The 17365-nt window shown below is 57.2% G+C and overlaps 1 protein-coding gene across 2 annotated transcripts; it reads right to left on the reverse strand.

Moving 5' to 3' along the window:
• Positions 1 to 4281: 4281 nt before the first annotated feature.
• On the reverse strand, positions 4282 to 16909 carry RPS6KA4 (ribosomal protein S6 kinase A4). 2 transcript variants are annotated; one of them, XM_004383772.2, is made up of 18 exons: positions 16253 to 16909; positions 15436 to 15700; positions 15272 to 15343; positions 14378 to 14596; positions 14172 to 14287; positions 13428 to 13535; positions 13110 to 13190; positions 12929 to 13032; positions 12677 to 12827; positions 9974 to 10138; positions 7813 to 7941; positions 7528 to 7661; positions 7312 to 7405; positions 6621 to 6794; positions 6351 to 6545; positions 5839 to 5998; positions 5458 to 5621; positions 4282 to 5219 (listed from the first exon to the last, which is right to left on the reverse strand). In XM_004383772.2, exons 2-18 carry the CDS (start codon positions 15488 to 15490, stop codon positions 5025 to 5027), a joined length of 2316 nt encoding a protein of 771 aa, XP_004383829.1. In that variant the 5' UTR covers positions 15491 to 15700; positions 16253 to 16909; the 3' UTR covers positions 4282 to 5024. The 2 variants fall into 2 exon arrangements, with proteins under 2 accessions (XP_004383829.1, XP_023594001.1); XM_023738233.1 differs by lacking the exons at positions 4282 to 5219; positions 5839 to 5998 and having other exon boundaries at positions 5514 to 5621.
• Between the last annotated feature and the right edge of the window lie 456 nt (positions 16910 to 17365).

The following is a 17365-nucleotide window of genomic DNA, read 5'->3' on the forward strand; positions in this document are numbered from 1 at the left end:
GGGGTTGTTCCCTCCCCACTTCACTCGAGAGGCAATGGAGACTCAGGCCCAAGTGGCTTTGGTCACGCTCGCATACTGGGAGGGACAGAGCCAGGGTTGGACCCCACTCTGCTGCTTGGCTCACAGGTTATGCAAAGCTCCGAGGTCCAGTGGCCTGGGCCCGCCTTTCATACACATCATCACTTCTACCACAGTGATGATTGGCCTGTGTGCGCTGCATGTGGTGTTATTGTTGTTGCTGGTTGCCGTCAAGTCAACTCTGACTCATGGCGACCCCATGTGTGCAGAGTAGAACTTCTCCACAGGGTTTTCAAGGCTGTGACCTTTTGGAAGCAGATTGCCAGGCCTGTCTTCCGAGGCACCTCTAGGTGGGTTCATACCGCCAACCTTTGGCTAGTAGTCACTTAGCATTTTGCACCACCACGGACTCCCCCTCCCAGCCTCTCCCCCCCTCACGACACACCCACTCCCTGCTGCCTCCGGGTCAGATCCCCAAGGTCCACCCACTCCCTGCAGACTCCGGGTCAGTCCCCGGGGGTCCACTGCTTCGCTTCCTCCACACAGACGCCACGCCCAGCCTGACACCAAGGGAAGGGGCCAGATCCAGGTCACAGGGGAGAGGGAGGAGTTTCCCATCATCCTCCACGCAGGGTCCACAGTGCCTCCACCACCACCATTGCAAGCTCCAGGTCAGCATGCACGACCTCCAGGAGCTCTGCCAAGAAAAACGAAAGCGGACAGGCAGGTGGGCGGGCAAGGACACACTCAGCGGGCAAGACAAGTCATTTCATTTTAAAGGAGATAGCATCTTGGATCTGGCCCATGCTGCTGCAAGGCAGATAATCTGATAGGATCTTTCTGAAGGGCAGTTTGATCATCTATACCAAAAGCCTTTAAAATGTTCATGCATGGACATATCCATTAGCCCATTAATTCCACTTCTAGGAAATGTAGCCTAAGGAAATATTTGGACAGGTGAGCAAAGATGTAAGTTCAACGATGTTCACTCCAGCACTGTTTAAAACAGCAAGGAACTGAAAACAGCCCAAGTATCCAAAAACGGGGACAGACTACGTAAGTCCTAGTGTACCTATATAATGGAATATTATGCTGCTATAAAAAAAAATTTCAAAATATAATCATCGACAATAGAAGGACATTCACGATATATTTCCGAGTTTAAAGCAGGCTATAATAACCTATTTATATTTCTATGCCATTTCAATTAAAAATCTATATTAATACAGAAATACCTGGAAGTGAATACTTCAAAACGTTAACTGCGGTTATCTGCAGAGGGATTTAATTTTTTTCCCCTTAGTTTATATTTTCTGGTTGTTTTCTAAAATTAACATTCAATTAATGTGAATTTTTCCAATTATATTTACATATGTGTGTATCTGTCTGATTATGCATAAAACGTACCTGAAGAAAACCCGACCCATTGCCATTGAGTCGATTCTGACTCATAGTGTCCCTACAGGACAGGGTAGAACTGCCCCACAGGGTTTCCAAGGCTGTAAATCTTTACGGAAGCAGACTGCCACATCTTTCTTCCACAGAGTGGCTGGTGGGTTTGAACCGCCAATCTTTCAGTTACCAGTTGAGCGCTTTAACTGCTATGCCACCAGGGCTCCTAACATATATCTGAATACTGCACAAGAAATGATGACGCTGACTCCCTTGGGAAGGGGAGGTTGACGGCTGAGGGGCAGGGCATACAGAAGGAGATATTTCACTATATACTCTTTTGTAGCCTTTGAATTTTGAATCATGTGAATTTATTAGCATTTCACAAATATAAATTAAAAATTTGGAAAAAAAAAGCTTTGACATTTCACAAACCCCATGTATGTGAAGCAGTAAATGTGGAAAGACCTTATGTAAGAGTCATGAACTCAAATACCTAGAGGGCCGAAAAGGTAAATGAGAGACCCAGCCAGGTGTGACAATAGGGAGTAGTGGGGTCTGTGGCAAACTGGGAAAGCAGCGTCCTGTGTGTGGAGGCAGCATGATTCCGCTCCGGCTGATTACACCAGGCAGGAAGGCTACCCCCGGGCTGCCAGCCCCTCCAGTTTCCCAGTAAAAGTCAAACATCCAGACTTTCATATGCACTTTCTTATTTTAAAACATGTCCTGGGCCTCCCAAAAGAAGTCTGTACAGGCCAGGTATGGGCTGCCAGTTTGCAATCCCTACATTACCATGGAATATTCTTGTTTAGAGCCCCAGGGAACCTTAAGGCGACTCGCCCAGTCACACAGTGGGTACCACAGGGCAGACTAAACCCGGCACCCCAACTTCAGTACTAACAGCAGTTAGCTAACCAGGACTCAGAGGAAGCTGGAGGCTTACAGGGCTACCGGACCCTCTCAGAAGCGTCAACATTTTAATGGAGCAGGGAGCCTAAGCCTCACCTCCGAGACCCTTTCAAGACAAGAACTACAGGCCCAGTGTAGGAGGGTGGGCCCACCCAGCCCCCTGAAAGAGATACTCTGTAAGGCTGGGCTGGCCAGAGGGCAAAGTCAACGCATGGAAGCAGGCTGCCAGACTCAGGCTGATCACTCGCCTCTAGCCCCTGACCTCCCTGCCCTTTCCCCGTCTCCACTCTCCACCCTGCTGATTCACATCCTGCCTAGGACTCAGCCTGGGGTCACCTCTGCCTCCTACCTGCAGGCTTCCTGACTGCAGAGGGCAAAGGTAGGCTGGCTCATTCCTCTAAGCCCCTCCCTGCTCTTCCCACCCCAGCAAACTCCTTCCTCAGGGTTATTTCCACCCTCTGAGCCCAGTTCCTTCATCTGTGAAATGAGACTAAGGACACCTCTCTCATAGAGTGGTTGTGAGTTCCATGAGACGAGGGATGAGGAAATTGAAGATGAGAAGCCATTTTTATCCATCAGATTAGCAAAGGTTTTAAAATAATACACAATGCTTACGAGCATATAATAAAATGGACATTTTCATATCCTGCTGCCTGCTAGGAGTATAGTATACGTCAGTATAATATTTATGGGAGTGTCCTTTAAAAGCATATATCAAAGTATGTAGGCAAATCCATACAAACAAAAGTTAGAATAGAGGTTGTCTAGGGCTTGAGGGAGTCCCTCGGAAGTGCAAATGGTCAAAGCACTCAGCTGCTAACCAAAAGGTTGCAGGTTTGAGTCCACCCAGAGGCACCTTGAAAGAAAGGCCTGGTAATCAACTTCTGAAACATCAGCCACCAAAAGTCCTGTGAAGCACAGTTCTACTCTGACATACATGGGGTTGCCATGAGTCAGCAACTAGTTTAGGGATGGGGGCGTGGGAAGAAATGAGAAGTGACTGCCAAACGGGCATGGGGTTTCTTTTGGGGTTATGGAAATGTTCTGGAATTAGACTGTGGTGCTGGTTACACAACTGTGAATAGACAAAAACTCATTGACTTGTACTCTTTAAATGGGGGAATTGCAGGGTAGGTGAGTTATATCTCGATAAAACGATTTATTACATGCACAAGTTTATGTAAAGTTTGTTTCAGCATCATTTATGATAGAAACAAAGTTATTAAACAATCCAAACATCCAGCAATGGAGTAAACTTACGGCTCATTCTTACGATGGAACTCTTTGTGGTTGAGCAAAGTCTGGAATCAGACTACTAGGTTGCAGTGTACTTCTGAGTGTTCTGAGAGCGTAAGGACACGAAAAGCGTATGGGCTGCACCCGCGCCCCCACCCCCACCCCCACTAGACAGGCTCATGGACCACAGCCCTGCCCAGCTGACCTCCCTGAGAATGCTTCCTCTACTTCCCACCCAATGAGCTTCCAAAAGGGGAGTTCATGATCCAAGTCTAAGCCAGTCAGCACATTGCATCCTCTGGCCACGATGATTGGTTCAGGGTGAGCACATGACCTAAGTGGACCCAATCTGAGTACATCTCAGGATTTCTGTTGGGAATGCTAAAACAAACACTCCCATATAGCACCAGATTTCAATCTGTAGCTTCTGCAGCAGCTAGTATCCATCCTGGGGCCAAAAGAGCACTCCGGACTAGAGCAACACCAAGGAAGTAACAACAGGCTGAGGATGGGGAAACTGAGGCCTGACCACGAGCATGGCTCAGGCCTTGCCTGAAGCTGCCCCTAGACTGTGTAGCTCATGAGCCTGTGACTCTCGTTCTGCTTAAGCAAGCTTGGGCTGGGCTATTACAAGTGAATCCTAAGTGATCGATGGCACAGCTGTCCAGACACACATCCGAGAGTTTGCCGAAGGACAAAGTGTGCCTTCTCATCCTAGCAGTGGTCTGCCCTGTCCCTTCCCTCTGAGGCTCCAAACATACTCACGCAGGTACACACACACACAGACGCAGCACAGCACTGGGTGGACTTTTATTTCAAAGTCAAAGGCACAGCCTGGATGGGCTGAGGCAGTGCCCATGAATGCCCAGCTCAGACCCCCACGGCCCCACCCCCCAGCCAGGGGCAGCTGTACCAAAGGGGAGGGGCGGGTGAGATGGGGGCCCCCCTTTTAGGGGAGAAGCAGGTGACCTGAAGTGAAGCAGAAATGCTTCAGGGGGTGCCCCAGGGCCTCTCCCTCAACCCCCCAACACAGGTCTTTGGTGGACAGAATTGCACAGACAGCCCATAAAGTGACAGCTTGAGGGGAGCCCCCCAGGAGCAGGGTCTCAGGAGAGGGGTCCCAGCTTCTCCCTGTGGCAGCTCAGTGCTTAGAAATGGGGGAGGCACCCTTCCCTGCTGAAGCAGCACCCCCCACGGGCAGACCCAGATGAAGCAGGGTCTTGGGAGATGGCTCCCCACGCCCTACTCCCCGTCAGGACCCCTCCCTCCCTGCATCTCTATCTACCAGGTAAGACATAAAAAATTCTCTGCTTATAAAAATACTTCTGCTCTGTCTGGGAGTAAGGGGAGAAGGGAGAGAAGGGCAACCCTTGGGGGTCAGGGCGGAGCCTCTGGCCTAGATCTGGGGGCAGTGAGTCAGGCTCCCAGGTCACAGTCCCTATGGGGGAAGGCGGTCACAGTGGTGAGGACTAGGAAGGGGGCAGGGGGCCGTTGGCGCGGCGGGACGGCCCCTTGGCGGCGGGGACCCGTCCCGGGGCAGCGGGCGCAGGGGAGCCGCGGTGGGTGGCGGCTGCGCTCCGCAGCTTCTGCTTGCGCCGCTTGGCCAGGGGCGCGTTCTCCACACTCTTCAGAAAGAAGCCCTCGCGCTTGCCGCGGTTGAATGCCTGGCGGAGGAGAAGGGGTGAGTTCCCAGGCCTGCCCGGCTCCCAGATCCTAGCTCTCAGCTCAGATCCTGGAACACCCCTTATCCCACCAGGTCAAGGCCAACAGGTGCTTGGTTTCCAGCTTCCCGATAGGTCAGGGCCCCAACCCGCCAGAAGCCACTCCCCCTTCTGGGCTCGGAGGACCGCGCCTCCCTAGCTCCACCCCCACCCCCCGCACCCCAGAGGCCCCGCCCCTCACCATGAAGGTGGCGTTAAGTCCCGAGCGCACAGCCGGCCCAGAGGACTCCAGCACGTCCGGCGTCCGCAGTGGGGGCGAGGAGCGCGCGCTACCATCCTGCAGCCACGAGCTGGCCCGCAGCCCCTCGAGCTTCAGCCGCTTGGCTGGGTCCACGGTCAGGAGCCCTGGAGGCGAGCCCGGGAGGTTGGGAAGGGGCCTGTGTGGAGGGGACGAGCCAGAGAGGCCCCAACAATCCCATACATCCTCCCCTTCCCTTTCCCCAACCAGAAAACCAGGACACGTGACCCTGCAACGAACGTGACCCTGCAAGATCCCTGACCCAGCCATGACCCCATGGCCTCTCCCTTCCCAACTGTGGCCAACGCCCTGCGGGCTCCGCACCTCGGACCAGCTCCTTGGCTTCCTCGGACACGCCCTGCCAGGCCTCCCCGTCCAGGGAGAAGCGGCCCTCGCGGATCTTGCACATGATCTCGGCGGCCTGGCTCTGCCCGCCCTGGCCGGAGGCCCCCTGGAAGGGGACCTGCCCCGACAGCATCATATACTAGAGGGGATGTGGGGAAATGTGAGACTGCCAGGCTGCGGGGACGAAGGAGGCCAGGAGGCCAACCCCTCAGCCCACCCTCTCCACTAGAGTAATTCCTGAGGCCCATGTGCCATTATCCCTAGCCTCTCACCGCCAACACACAGGTGCCCCTGATCCCAGCACCAAAGAGGCCCTACCTTTGAATTAGGCCGACGCCTCCCTCATGATCATGCCCTGCCACTCCCACCAAGATGTCCCCTGCCCCCTACCTCGGGCTCCCCTGCACCCGGATGCCTGGCCCCAGCATCAGGAAGACCCTTGACCCAGCCTCGGGCAACCCTGCACCGACTTCAGGGACCCTGCCCCATACCAGAATTACACCGAGGCTCCAGAGGTCGCAGGACTCATCGTAGCCCTGCTGGGCCAGCAGCTCGGGGGCCGCATACTGCAGCGTGAAGCAAGGCGTTTGCATGGGCCCCGCGGGGCTCTGTGGCCGCAGCCGTGCGAAGCCGAAATCGATGATCTTCACCGGGGCCTCCAGCGTCTCGTTGGCATACAGGATGTTCTGTGCGGGTGGCGGGCAAAGTCAGAGGCAGGTCCTTGGACGTAGCCCCACCCCGCCACCAAGGCCCGCACCCACCTCGGGCTTGAGGTCACGGTGCACCACGCCCGCCTCCTCGTGCATGAAGCTCACGGCCGACACGAGGCTACGCAGGATCTGGCTTGCCTCCGACTCGCTGAAGTGCCGCTTCTTACGGATGTGCTCCAGCAGTTCCCCGCCCCGCAGCAGCTCCAGGACCAGGTACGTGTGCAGCTGCGGGAGGTGCAACAGACCGCGGTCAGGACACACAGACCCAGGCCAGGCTCCACCCACCAGCCAGACCGCGCCCCTTAGCCACCATCTAGCCCCGCCCTCAGGCCCCGCCCTCTCAAGCCACACAGTGACCGCCCTCCCTACCTCAAGCCCCAAGTCCCTAGCCCCAGGTTTCACCCACGTTCCAGCCCCGCCCTCAAGACCACCCCAATGACCACCCTTAGGCCCCGCCCCCATCCTCAATGCTTTGGAGGCCCCGCTCCTTTGGCCGCCTTCAAGCCCCGCCCCTATCAAATCCTACCCTACGCCCTCCTCAAATTCCGTTCTCTTGGCCATCCTCAGCCTGGCCTTCCGATCTTCAGGCCCTCCTCCCCTCAAATCCTACCGCTGCCGCCTCCCTGGGCCCCTGGGACCCCGCGCGTCTGATCCTCAGCCCCGCCTCCTGCCCGCCTCTCCCGCCCCACCCATGGGCCCCTTCTTTCGTCCTAGCGCTCGCCCCAGGCCTATAAGGTGTTACCTGGTCCTGATGCACCTCGTGCAGCTTCACCACATTGGGGTGCGACTGGCACAGCCGCAGGGCGGTCACTTCGCGCTGCGTGTTTGCCTCCAGCCTAGGGGTCGGGGCAGACGGTGTCAGGGCCACCGATAACCACCCCCAACCACCCCCACCCCCGCCCGGCCCCACCCTCCCGGACACCCTTCTGCGGAGCCCCGCCGCCTCGGGCCCGCCCACCTTCGGCTAAGGATCTTGACCGCGAACTCCTGGCCGCTCTGGCGCTGGCGGCAGCGGCGACACACGGAGAAGCTGCCCTGGCCCAGCGCAGGCTCCCGCAGGTCCAGCTCGTACTGCTGGAAGAAGGGCGAGTCCTGGAGGCAAAGGGGGCGCGTTAGGAGGCCCACCACTGAGAGGCCCAGGACCTCACTGAGGTCACACCGCAGGCGCCTGGTAGAGCCAGGCCCGGAATGCCCGGGGGCTCAGGCCCCCAACACAGCTTCCCCCCAACCCGGTCCAGCCCACCTGCATCATGGCGCTCCTGGCTACAGCTGCCCGGCCTGGCCGGTCTCCAGCGCCAGGAGCTTCCAGCACATCGGTCATCACGGCATTGTTGTGGTCAAACAGGATGGACGGCGCTATGAAGGAGTATCCCTGCCGGGAGAGGGAAGGAGACAGGGTGGATGGGCAGCTGGGGGCTGGGCTACAGGTGGGGCGTCCTGGTCACACAAGAGGTGTGGACACACTTTATTCCACCTTGTTTTGTAAGAACTTGGGTCCATGTCTGTTCTCCACCAGACCGTCCTCCCGCCTTTCTCATCACAGTGCCCCACAAGTGCCAAGAGCAGCACCTGGCACAGCATAGGAGCTCAGAAAATGATGGGCTGGATGCATGCAAGTGCTTTGGCCAGGCATCACACACACTTAGCTTATGAGAATCCAACTCTGCCCACTGAGAAGAAAAAACTCTATGCCTCCCTTCAAAGCAGACTCTGGCCTCCTCTGCAAGGAGGGCCACTGAGGAAATGCAAAGAGAACCCAAAGTTAATTCTTTGCCCTTCTTAAGGACCCGTGTCCCGGCAACTTCAGAGATTTTCAAAGGCAATTTTAACTACGTGTTGTTTTCTCCTAAAAAATGCAGCCCCACTGTGCACAAGGATGCGAGTTCCACACAGGTGGCATTCTGTTTGTTAGGTTCATTGATACGTCCCCACTGACCAGATCAGGGCCTGGCATACTGCAGGGGCTCAATACACCATTTTGAATCATTAAGTGAACGAATAAAAGTAACCACTGGTTCACAAGAAAGAACATTACAACTGTGACGATGAAATGAGGGGCACTCAAACAGAGAACTGTCACCTGTGAGAGCTTCATGGAGGGGACAGATGCGTCCATGCTGGATATTGGTCTATTCTTGTTTAATATTCATGGAGCATTTCCCACAAGCCAGGCCCTACGCTGGACGTGGGGACAGAGACATTAAACACACAGTCCCCGCCCTCCAGGAGCTTCCGGACCAGGGGGAGGTGTCTCAGTCAGGCTGTCAAGGTTCAACATGATAAATGCTCGGAAGGAGATGTCATCTGCAAAGGGCTGGGGCACGAGAGAAGGGGCGACCCAGTGGGCCAGGAAGGCTTCCCATAGGCAGCAGCACTGGACACCAGACCTGAAAGATGAGTGGGAACTTGCTGGGTGGACAACTGTGGGGAGGGCACTCCAGGTGGAGGGAACAGCATGTGCAAAGGCACTGAGGTGTGCTCTGGAACCTCTGAACAGTTCCGTGCTGCTAAAGCATCAAGTGGGAAGCTACTGAATACTGAGGCTAGGGCTCAGGCAAGGACCATATCATGCAGGGCCTCGAATGCTGAGCAAAGGACGTGTCCACAGGCCTGGGCTTCTACAACCGGGTGGAGGAAACGTGAGGTGGTATGCCAAGGGGAATGCAAAGCCACAGTATAAACATGGCATCTCTTCCTAGGTGACCACGTAAGCAGGTAGATGATTGAAACCAACATTTTTACATAACAACAGAGAGATGTAATAAGTAGAAAGGAAATTTACACAAAGTTTAAAGATAAGCATGAGTTCAAAGCCGTGTCCTGCCGTAGCAGTCTCTATGGATGACAACTCCAGGCACCATGCCAGTGCAGCTCTGTGCTGTCTTTGGGAAGTCTCAATGGGGGAGCTTGGGAGGCAGAGCCCTAGAAGAGCGGAACCACTGGCTTGAGTGTTAGGAGGTCACTCAGCTAGAGAGCAGAGATGTGGAGAAAAAGGGCCATGAGGACTCAACACGGCAGGGCCAGGGCTGGGAGAAGGACTGCTGCATGGACGTTGCGGAGGAAGCAGGGTCAGGATTTGCCCTGGTGGCCCAGTGGTTAAGCGCTCAGCAGCTAACCCAAAAGTTGGTGGTTTGAACCCACCAGCCGCTCCGCAGGAGGAGGATGTGGAAGTCTGCTTCTGTAAAGATTTCAGCCTTGGATACCCTATGGGGCAGTTCTACTCTGTCCAATAGGGTCGCTATGAGTTGGAATCGACTCGATGGCAATGGGTTTTTTGAGCAGTGAGATCCTGAGCTAAACTTGGAGTGAGTGAGGCGGGGTGAGGCCTGAGGGAGATGCTGAGTCCTGGTCCCGCAGGTCAGCCAGGGCCTCCCCTGCACCTGGGTTCATGAGTTCTCACTCACCTGGAAGATGCGAGGGTCCCCAGGTGGGGGGCTGCCAGAGGGCGAGTACACAGGCTCCAGCCGGGTGAATTCCTCTGCAAAGTTGCCCACATCCAGCTCGGAGCGGATCTGGGGCCGGAATGGCGCCGGAATCTTCCTGGTGGCCAGAGCAGCCCAATCCAGGCCCTGGGGAAAAGGAATCAGAGATCCGGGTTAAAGGTCAGGAACTGGACTCAGACCACCCTTACTGGGCAGCTCCTCAATGAGGCAAGGGCCTCTCTGGTGTTTGGCACAAGCAGCTGCTCTTCCTGCCTCCCCAGCATCCATTCCCCTCTTTCTGGTAATGGAATCCCTGTTTCCCTTGAAGAACCACCTCTCCTCCATGCTCAGTCAATTCTGGGACTTTTAATAGAATTGATCTGAAAACAAATCTCTCCTACTGGACTTAAATCTGAGAGGATGAGAGCCTGGAACTGCTGGGGGACCCTCAAGGTCTACCGATGAAGCCCCATGAAGAAAAGCAGAACCAGAAGACAAAGAAAGACATTCCTAAAGTTTGAGCACCTGGATACAGCCATGCCTGAAGCCAGAAGCCATCCCTTGGACTTTTCACTTATGGAAGCCAAAACATGCCCCTTTATGTTTAAGTCAGTGTGGCAGAGCCTGTTAATTGCCAGCCCAATATCCATTCTCCCTGTCTTCCTGAGTACTATGACCCCAATTTTATTGCAGGCAGCAACATACACAACTAAAAGATATTTTATGAACTTCCTTGCAGTGAGGGGTGACCAATAGCTTGTAAGCAAAAATTGTGAGGTAGAACTCCAGGGAAAGATCCTCAAGGGGCAGACTGACAATTGGCAAGTGCTCTTTTTGCCCTTTCCGTGTTCCTTCCCTCTGCTTCCTGCCTGGGAAGCTGCCTAGATGGCAAGAGCTCCAGCAGCCATCTTGGACCACGAGGCAACCCTGGGATGGAAGCTACATGCTAAGAATGGGGAAGCATAAGAAAAAAGGAACGTGGGTTCCTGAAGACACCATGAAGACCCCACAGCAGCCCTGGCCTGCCAACATCTACACTTTATGTGAGAAAAAATAATAATAAACCTCTTTTTGTTTAGGCTGCTATTCATTCCAATCTCTGTTACTAACAGCCAAACTCTCTATTCCAACAGATATCACCATTTTGAGTTAGACTTTTTTGTCAATTAAAGCTGAGAGGCCTGAGCCAGGCTTAAAGGCCCGCAGTTCTGCCACCAGGGATCCCAGCATTGCTATCACCAAAGAGGCTGCCCAGAAAGAAGGCTGAATGAGGGGAACATCCCTTCCATGCATCAGGCCTCGAAGACCTTGGGCTCTCTCCTGTGGACAGGTCAGCCTGCTCCCAGCACCCAGCACAGGGCCTGGCATGTGCTCAGGAGGGGTTTGAGGAACTTCCTGAAGGAAAATGACACTTCTTCACCGCCTGCCCTCCTCCCGCTGCAAAGGGACATCTTCACTGAGGAGACTTAGGCTCCTGTCTGAGAAAGCATCTCCAAGGGCCCTTTCAGGTGGTACTTACTGGGAAGACTCAAGGAGATGGTGCTTGTAATGCGGGTAACAGAATACCCAGCCCATAATAAAAACCAATCCAAACCCGATGCCATCGAGTTGATTCCAACTTATGGAGACTCCATGAGTGATAGAATAGAAATGCTCCATAGGGTTTTCTTGGCTGTAATCTTTATGGAAGCAGATTGCCAGGTCTTTCTTCCACAGAACCACTGAGTGGGTTCAAACTGCCAACCTTTAGGTTAGTAGTTGAGTGCAAAGCATTTTTGCCACCCAGGGAGCTAATAAGTGCCCATAAAAGGGTGCTTTTGTTATCATAACAACTATCACATCAAGTGGAAAACCTGATGCCCACAGGCAAGCAGAAGAACATAGCAATTAAGAGCACAGGCCTTCAAGCCCCTAGACCTGGGTTTGAATTTGAGCTCTATTACTCCCTGGCTGGGTGAACTTGGGCAAATTACTTAACCTCTCTGAACCTCAGCTTCCTCACCTATAACAGTGGGGATAATCAGGGTGGTTCTGAAGGTTACGTGAAGTAATGCCGGCCGACGGCTGACACACAGTGAACCCTTGCTGCCACAAGGTCCTGCCGGGTGATGGTGCTGGCCGAGCACCTGGTCTCACAGGGAGGCGGAATCCATTTCACACTGCACTCTAACACATGTGCTCTTACCACCTGAGCCAAGCCCCACGTGGGCTGCTCAACCGTCCATCTGAATGGCAGACATTCAGACAGCGCAAGGACAAAACAAAATGGCCAGGGGGACGCTAAGAGCCATACCTGTGATTTTCATGACTAATTTGGGCCCAGAGGAGACCTGGGTTCTGTCCCCAGCTCTATACCATTTTCTGTGCCATCCCAGGCAGTCCCCTCCCTTCTCTGGGCCTGTCAATTGAAAGGACTGGTTGACCCATTCTCAAGTCCCTGGCAGCCCAGACATGATGAACCTAGAACTCGTTCCTTCAGGAACGCATCTGCAAAGTCTCAGTGGGGGTGGACGAGAGGGCAAGCCTCAGCTTACACACACTTGCTTTCTTTCCGTGAGGGGTGGTCTGGGTAAAGTGAAATCTACCAGGCTTAGACTCTCCCACCACATCCCCCAGCCCAGAGCAGCAGCCCAGCCTAGGTGTGCACAGCAGGGAGGGGTGGGGACCCAGAGTCCGGAGCCTCACCTGGAAGAAGGGGTGGTTCTTAACTTCCTGTGCTCCCTGGGGACCCGCGCCCAGCCGCTTCTTGGGGTCCTTGCAAAGCAGCCGCTGCAGCAGGTCCTGTGCCACAGGCCCAATCCGAGGGGGGAAGGGAGGGGAGCACTTCAGGATCCGTCTGAGAGGATTGGGGGCGCGTCAGGGGCAGCAGGCCCCCCCCACAGCCCTGCCTAGGCAGGCCCCTAGCCCTCGGCTGCCTCCACATCCAGCCCTCCTCACCGGGACACCTCAGCCTGAGTGTTCCTTTCGCCCTCCAGGGTGAAGGGCGAGGCCCCCGTCAGCAGCTCGAAGAGCAGGATGCCCAGGCTCCACCAGTCCACGGCCTACCAGGGCGGAGCCAAGATGAGGGCCTACACTGCCCCCACCCACACCCACTGCCCCTGCTCCCCCGCCAACCCACCTTGCCATGCCCCGACTTGCTGCGGATGATTTCAGGGGCCATGTATTCGATAGTGCCACAGAAGGAGAAGGTCCGTTCTTTCTGGGAGGACGAGAGGGCACATTTAGGCACCCAAGGTTTCTCTTGTGCCCCAGCAGCCTCTGAGGCTCAGAGTGAAGACCTGACAGACTTGCGAGGGTGAAGGCAGCGGGAGCTTCCTGAAGGCAGGGCCTGGGTCTATTCACCTCTGGAAACACAGAGCCGGGCACAGGGCAGGAAGAGACAGGAAGGAGAGGCCTGAATGGGGACGCAGTGGGCAGAGAGATGGCCCTCCCTCACCTCCTCTGTCAAGAACTCCTTGCTCAGTCCAAAGTCCGTGAGGACGATGTGGCCCTCGGAGTCCAGCAGCACATTCTCCAGCTTCAGGTCCCGGTAGATGATGCCCAGCTGGCAGGGCAAAAAGGGCACTGAGCTTCCTCCCCAAGACCTTACCCAGCTCTAAGCCTCCAGGGGCAAGCACCCCATCAGTGTCCCTCCACATCTGCTGCCAACCAGGTCCCCACTCAAAACAAGGAGACCCTCTAAGAGGAGGTCCCTGATCAAGGACACCTGCATGCAGAGGGACCCCTTTGGCAGGGGCTGGGCCGGAGCCGAACCATTCTAAGGAACAAAGGCAAGGAAGGTGGACCCCAGGAGGAGGCCCCATTGGAGCAGCCCCCAAGGTCCCGGAGGAAGGAAAGCCCGGTGAAGAGCTCCATTTCAAGGAGGCGCTGGGAGCGAGCTTGAGGTCTGCGTTTGAGGAAGTTCTGTGAGAGCGTCTCAGGAGGCAGCCCCCGAGCTCCCTGTGAGAGGAAAGCCCCTGGGCAGAGGCGCCAGAGGAGAAGGCCCTCCCCCACCCCCTAACCCCTCCGCAGGCCGCGCTGAGCCCTTCCTTCCAGGCCTGTGAAGCAGCCCCGGTCTCCACTGAGGACACCACTACCCTGGAGGCCCGGGGAGAGTCCCATGGCGGCCATGTTCGGAAGCCCCTTACAAGGCTCAGACGCGTCCCCATGGCAACAGCCGCGTGGCCAGGGCCCCGCCCACCTTGTGCAAGTGTTCCAGGGCCAGCACGATCTCGCCCCCATACACGCGCACCTCAGCCTCCTTGAAGTGCTGGCGCTGGTAGAGGTGGGTGAACATCTCCCCGCCGCTCACGTAGTCTGGGGGACGGGGTGGGGGTCAGAGAGCACCAGTCAGAGTGGACGCGCCTGCACCCACCCCAGCCCAGGTCAGAGTACGGCTGCTCTTACCCAGGATGAGGTGCAGCTTGGCGTCAGTCTGGAAGGCGTAGTGCAGCGTGACCAGGAAGGGTGCCTGGCGGACCAGCTCCAGCACCGAACGCTCCGTGCGCGTGTGCTCCTGCGTCTTGGCGCGCTGCACCAGCGCCGCCTTGCGCAGCACCTTCATGGCGTACAGCTTCCCCGCGTCATGCCCGCCCGCCTTCCGCACCAGGAACACCTTCCCGTAGGCTGTGGGAGCATCAAGTGGGTGGAGGGTGGTCCGTGAGCAGGAGGGTGGTGCAGACTGGTGGGGGTGGGGGTGATGTCAACCCAGGACGCTGTGCAAATCGACAGTGGAAGCCGGGTCGCCAGGCAGGTGTGCAAAGAGCTGGAAGAGGTGTGCAAGGAAAAGGTGGGCAAACCCCAGGAGGATGCTCCGCAAAACCAGGGCGGGGATGTGCAACCCAGGCTGGGGAACATGCAACCCCGGGAGGCCTGCAGCCCGAGATGGGGGCGGGGCATGTGCAAACCTGCGAGAGAGAAGGCGGATGAGAGAGGCTGCAAATCCAAGGAAGGGAGGCAGAGGTGCGGGTGGGCAGTGCAAATCACGGCTAGGGAGTTTGCAAAGAGGGGCAGGGAGCTCGGTGCAGGGGAAGGGGAGCAGCTCTGGAAATAATTGGGAGGGGTGCAAGGCACCGCAGGGTGGGGGGCATGCACGCACAGGAGGAACGATGTCACCGTTGAGCCAGCCCTGAGAGAGGGCATGCAAACCCTGGCGGGGCAGGGCGGGGCGAGCTAGGCGGCTGTGCCGGGAAAGGGTGGGGGGCCTTCCCAGTGGCCTGGCCCGGGCCCAGGCGGGTTTGCGGCCCTGGAGGCCCAGGGCGCCGAGCCTGAGACACCTGCCTGGGGGCCGGCGGTCCTCACCTCCCGTGCCCAGCACCTTGAGCAGCTCGAAGTTCTCCACGCTCACCTTCTCCTCATGCCCGGTCAGATTGGCTGCGAGCACAGGGAGCGAATCAGCCCAGCCGGCTATGACCCTCCCAGCCCTACAAGACAGCCACCCCGCGCCCCTGCCATTCCTGCCCCACCTTCTGTGATCCGCAGCTCCACCGCACAGCCCTCGTCCTCGTCCTCGTCCCCCATGGCGGGCGGGTCGCTGGGCCCGCGCGACTCGGGCTCCGGGCGGCGCCGGTTACATGGCGGCTCCGGGCGGGGCGGGCGCTTCCTGGTGCCGCCTCCAGGCCGAGGTGGGCGCCGCCTCTCGGCTCTCCGCCCCGCGCGGCCTGAGTCAGGCGGCTGGAACGTGACAGCCCCGGGCTGCAGTGAGCAGCCTGTAGGGGTGGCCCTGTGTTCCTGCATGGGGGCAAGCATCAGGGCTGTGTGTTAAGGGGGGGCCACATGCAACAGCCCCCCCAGGGATCTGGGACCCCCTTGGGGGCCATGCCCGGGGTCCGGGATTACCTGGAGCCTCTACTGGTCCTACACCCCCAAGCCAGGTGTCTGCCCCAGGATGCCTACCGAAGCCAGTGTCCGGGACACCAGACGTCTATGCCCCAAGGTGGGGGGAGGTCCACAACAGACATAGAGCCCACCCTCCTAGAGCACAGCCTGAGGGCAGCAGTGCCTCTTCCACCTGATTTTCTTAGCCACCAGAAAGGGCGCAAGGGCTTTCCTAAAAAGCACAGCCCACCTGCTCCGTTTGTGATCACTCTGACCTCGGCAAGTGGGGAGGGGCTGTGTGTGCCCCCTTGACTGATGGGCAGCCAGAGGCCACACGGCCACCCTCATTGAACACAGCCTGGGCCCAGAACCCCTAAATCAGCGTGGCCAGTCCTCCTGGTGCTGGGCAGGCAAGGGGGTGTCAGGATCCTAGAAGCCACCCAGCCCACGGGCAGTGGGACCAACCTGGCCCCAACTCCGTCATCCCCAGCTCCCTTCCTGCACTTCCAGATGGCCAGCAGAGACCCCCTCTCTTGTGGACCTGCTTCTGCAGAGGAAGTATGAGGGGGCTTAGGGGCCTTGAGGACCAAGCCCTATCTTGGCTCCCGCCTTGTGCCACGGGGACCTCTTAGTGCCTACAGGGGGCGCCAAAGGGGCCTGGAGTCAAGCCAGGCTGTAGCAGCGTGCTTGGATCTCTTTTCTGCCCCAACTGGATCTCTTTCTCTGGGCCTGCAGAAAAGCCTCAGCCCCCAGCCACCCTTGGAAGCCCCCCGGTGCTGTGCACACCTCACATGGTTATGTTTCCCTGTTGTCCCTGAGCTTGGCATGGTGCCAAGCCCAGAGTAGACCTCAAAAAGCATGTTAGAGCCACACAGGGGGCAACCGCCTCTCCCCATCACACCCAGAGCCCCTGAGTGGCCTGTCTGCTAGAGCCTCTGCCGCCTCCTCTTCCAGCCTCCCAGAGGCAGGCAACTCCCAGGCCTCCCCATCCCTGGCAACTAACAGAGGCCACCAAGCAGGGTGCGGCAGCCACCACAGCCCCTGCTCTGAGGCCTACGGGAGGGGGCTCTCTGCTCCTCAGCCTAGCTGGAGGTCAGGGCGTCCACCCTGCCCATTTCCCCCTGCCCCCGATCCACTTGAGAGGAGGGCAGAGCTGGGCATTAACCCCAAGGTAGGGGTACAGAAACCCCTTGAGTCGGGCTCTGCAGCTCACCCTGGGGAAGCTGGATGGCCACCCTCCCAGCTCTGCCCACCCCTAGGTTCAGGAGCAGCCAGAGGCCAGGCTGCCTCAGCTTAGCCCCGGCAGGGCATCCTGCCCCGGGCGGCCCAAGTCCCCTGGCTCACAACTGGCCGGCCAGCCTAATTGCCCTCCGTCCCAGTCGTCTTCCAAGGCCCTGGGTGCCTCCCACCTCCTGCGTCCCTCCACCAAAGGGGTGGGGAAGAGGAAATGAGAATGTGGGGAGATGTGGAGAGAAGAAGGTACCCTAGAAGGGGCGGGGCCTCTGGGGCTTGCAGACCCCACCTTCTAGGCAAAGGCAGAGCTGAGACCTCAGGCCCCACCCACTGCTGGGGCATGGT

Source organism: Trichechus manatus, unplaced genomic scaffold (assembly GCF_000243295.1).
Source record: "Trichechus manatus latirostris isolate Lorelei unplaced genomic scaffold, TriManLat1.0 scaffold00113, whole genome shotgun sequence".
Lineage (NCBI taxonomy): Eukaryota > Metazoa > Chordata > Mammalia > Sirenia > Trichechidae > Trichechus > Trichechus manatus.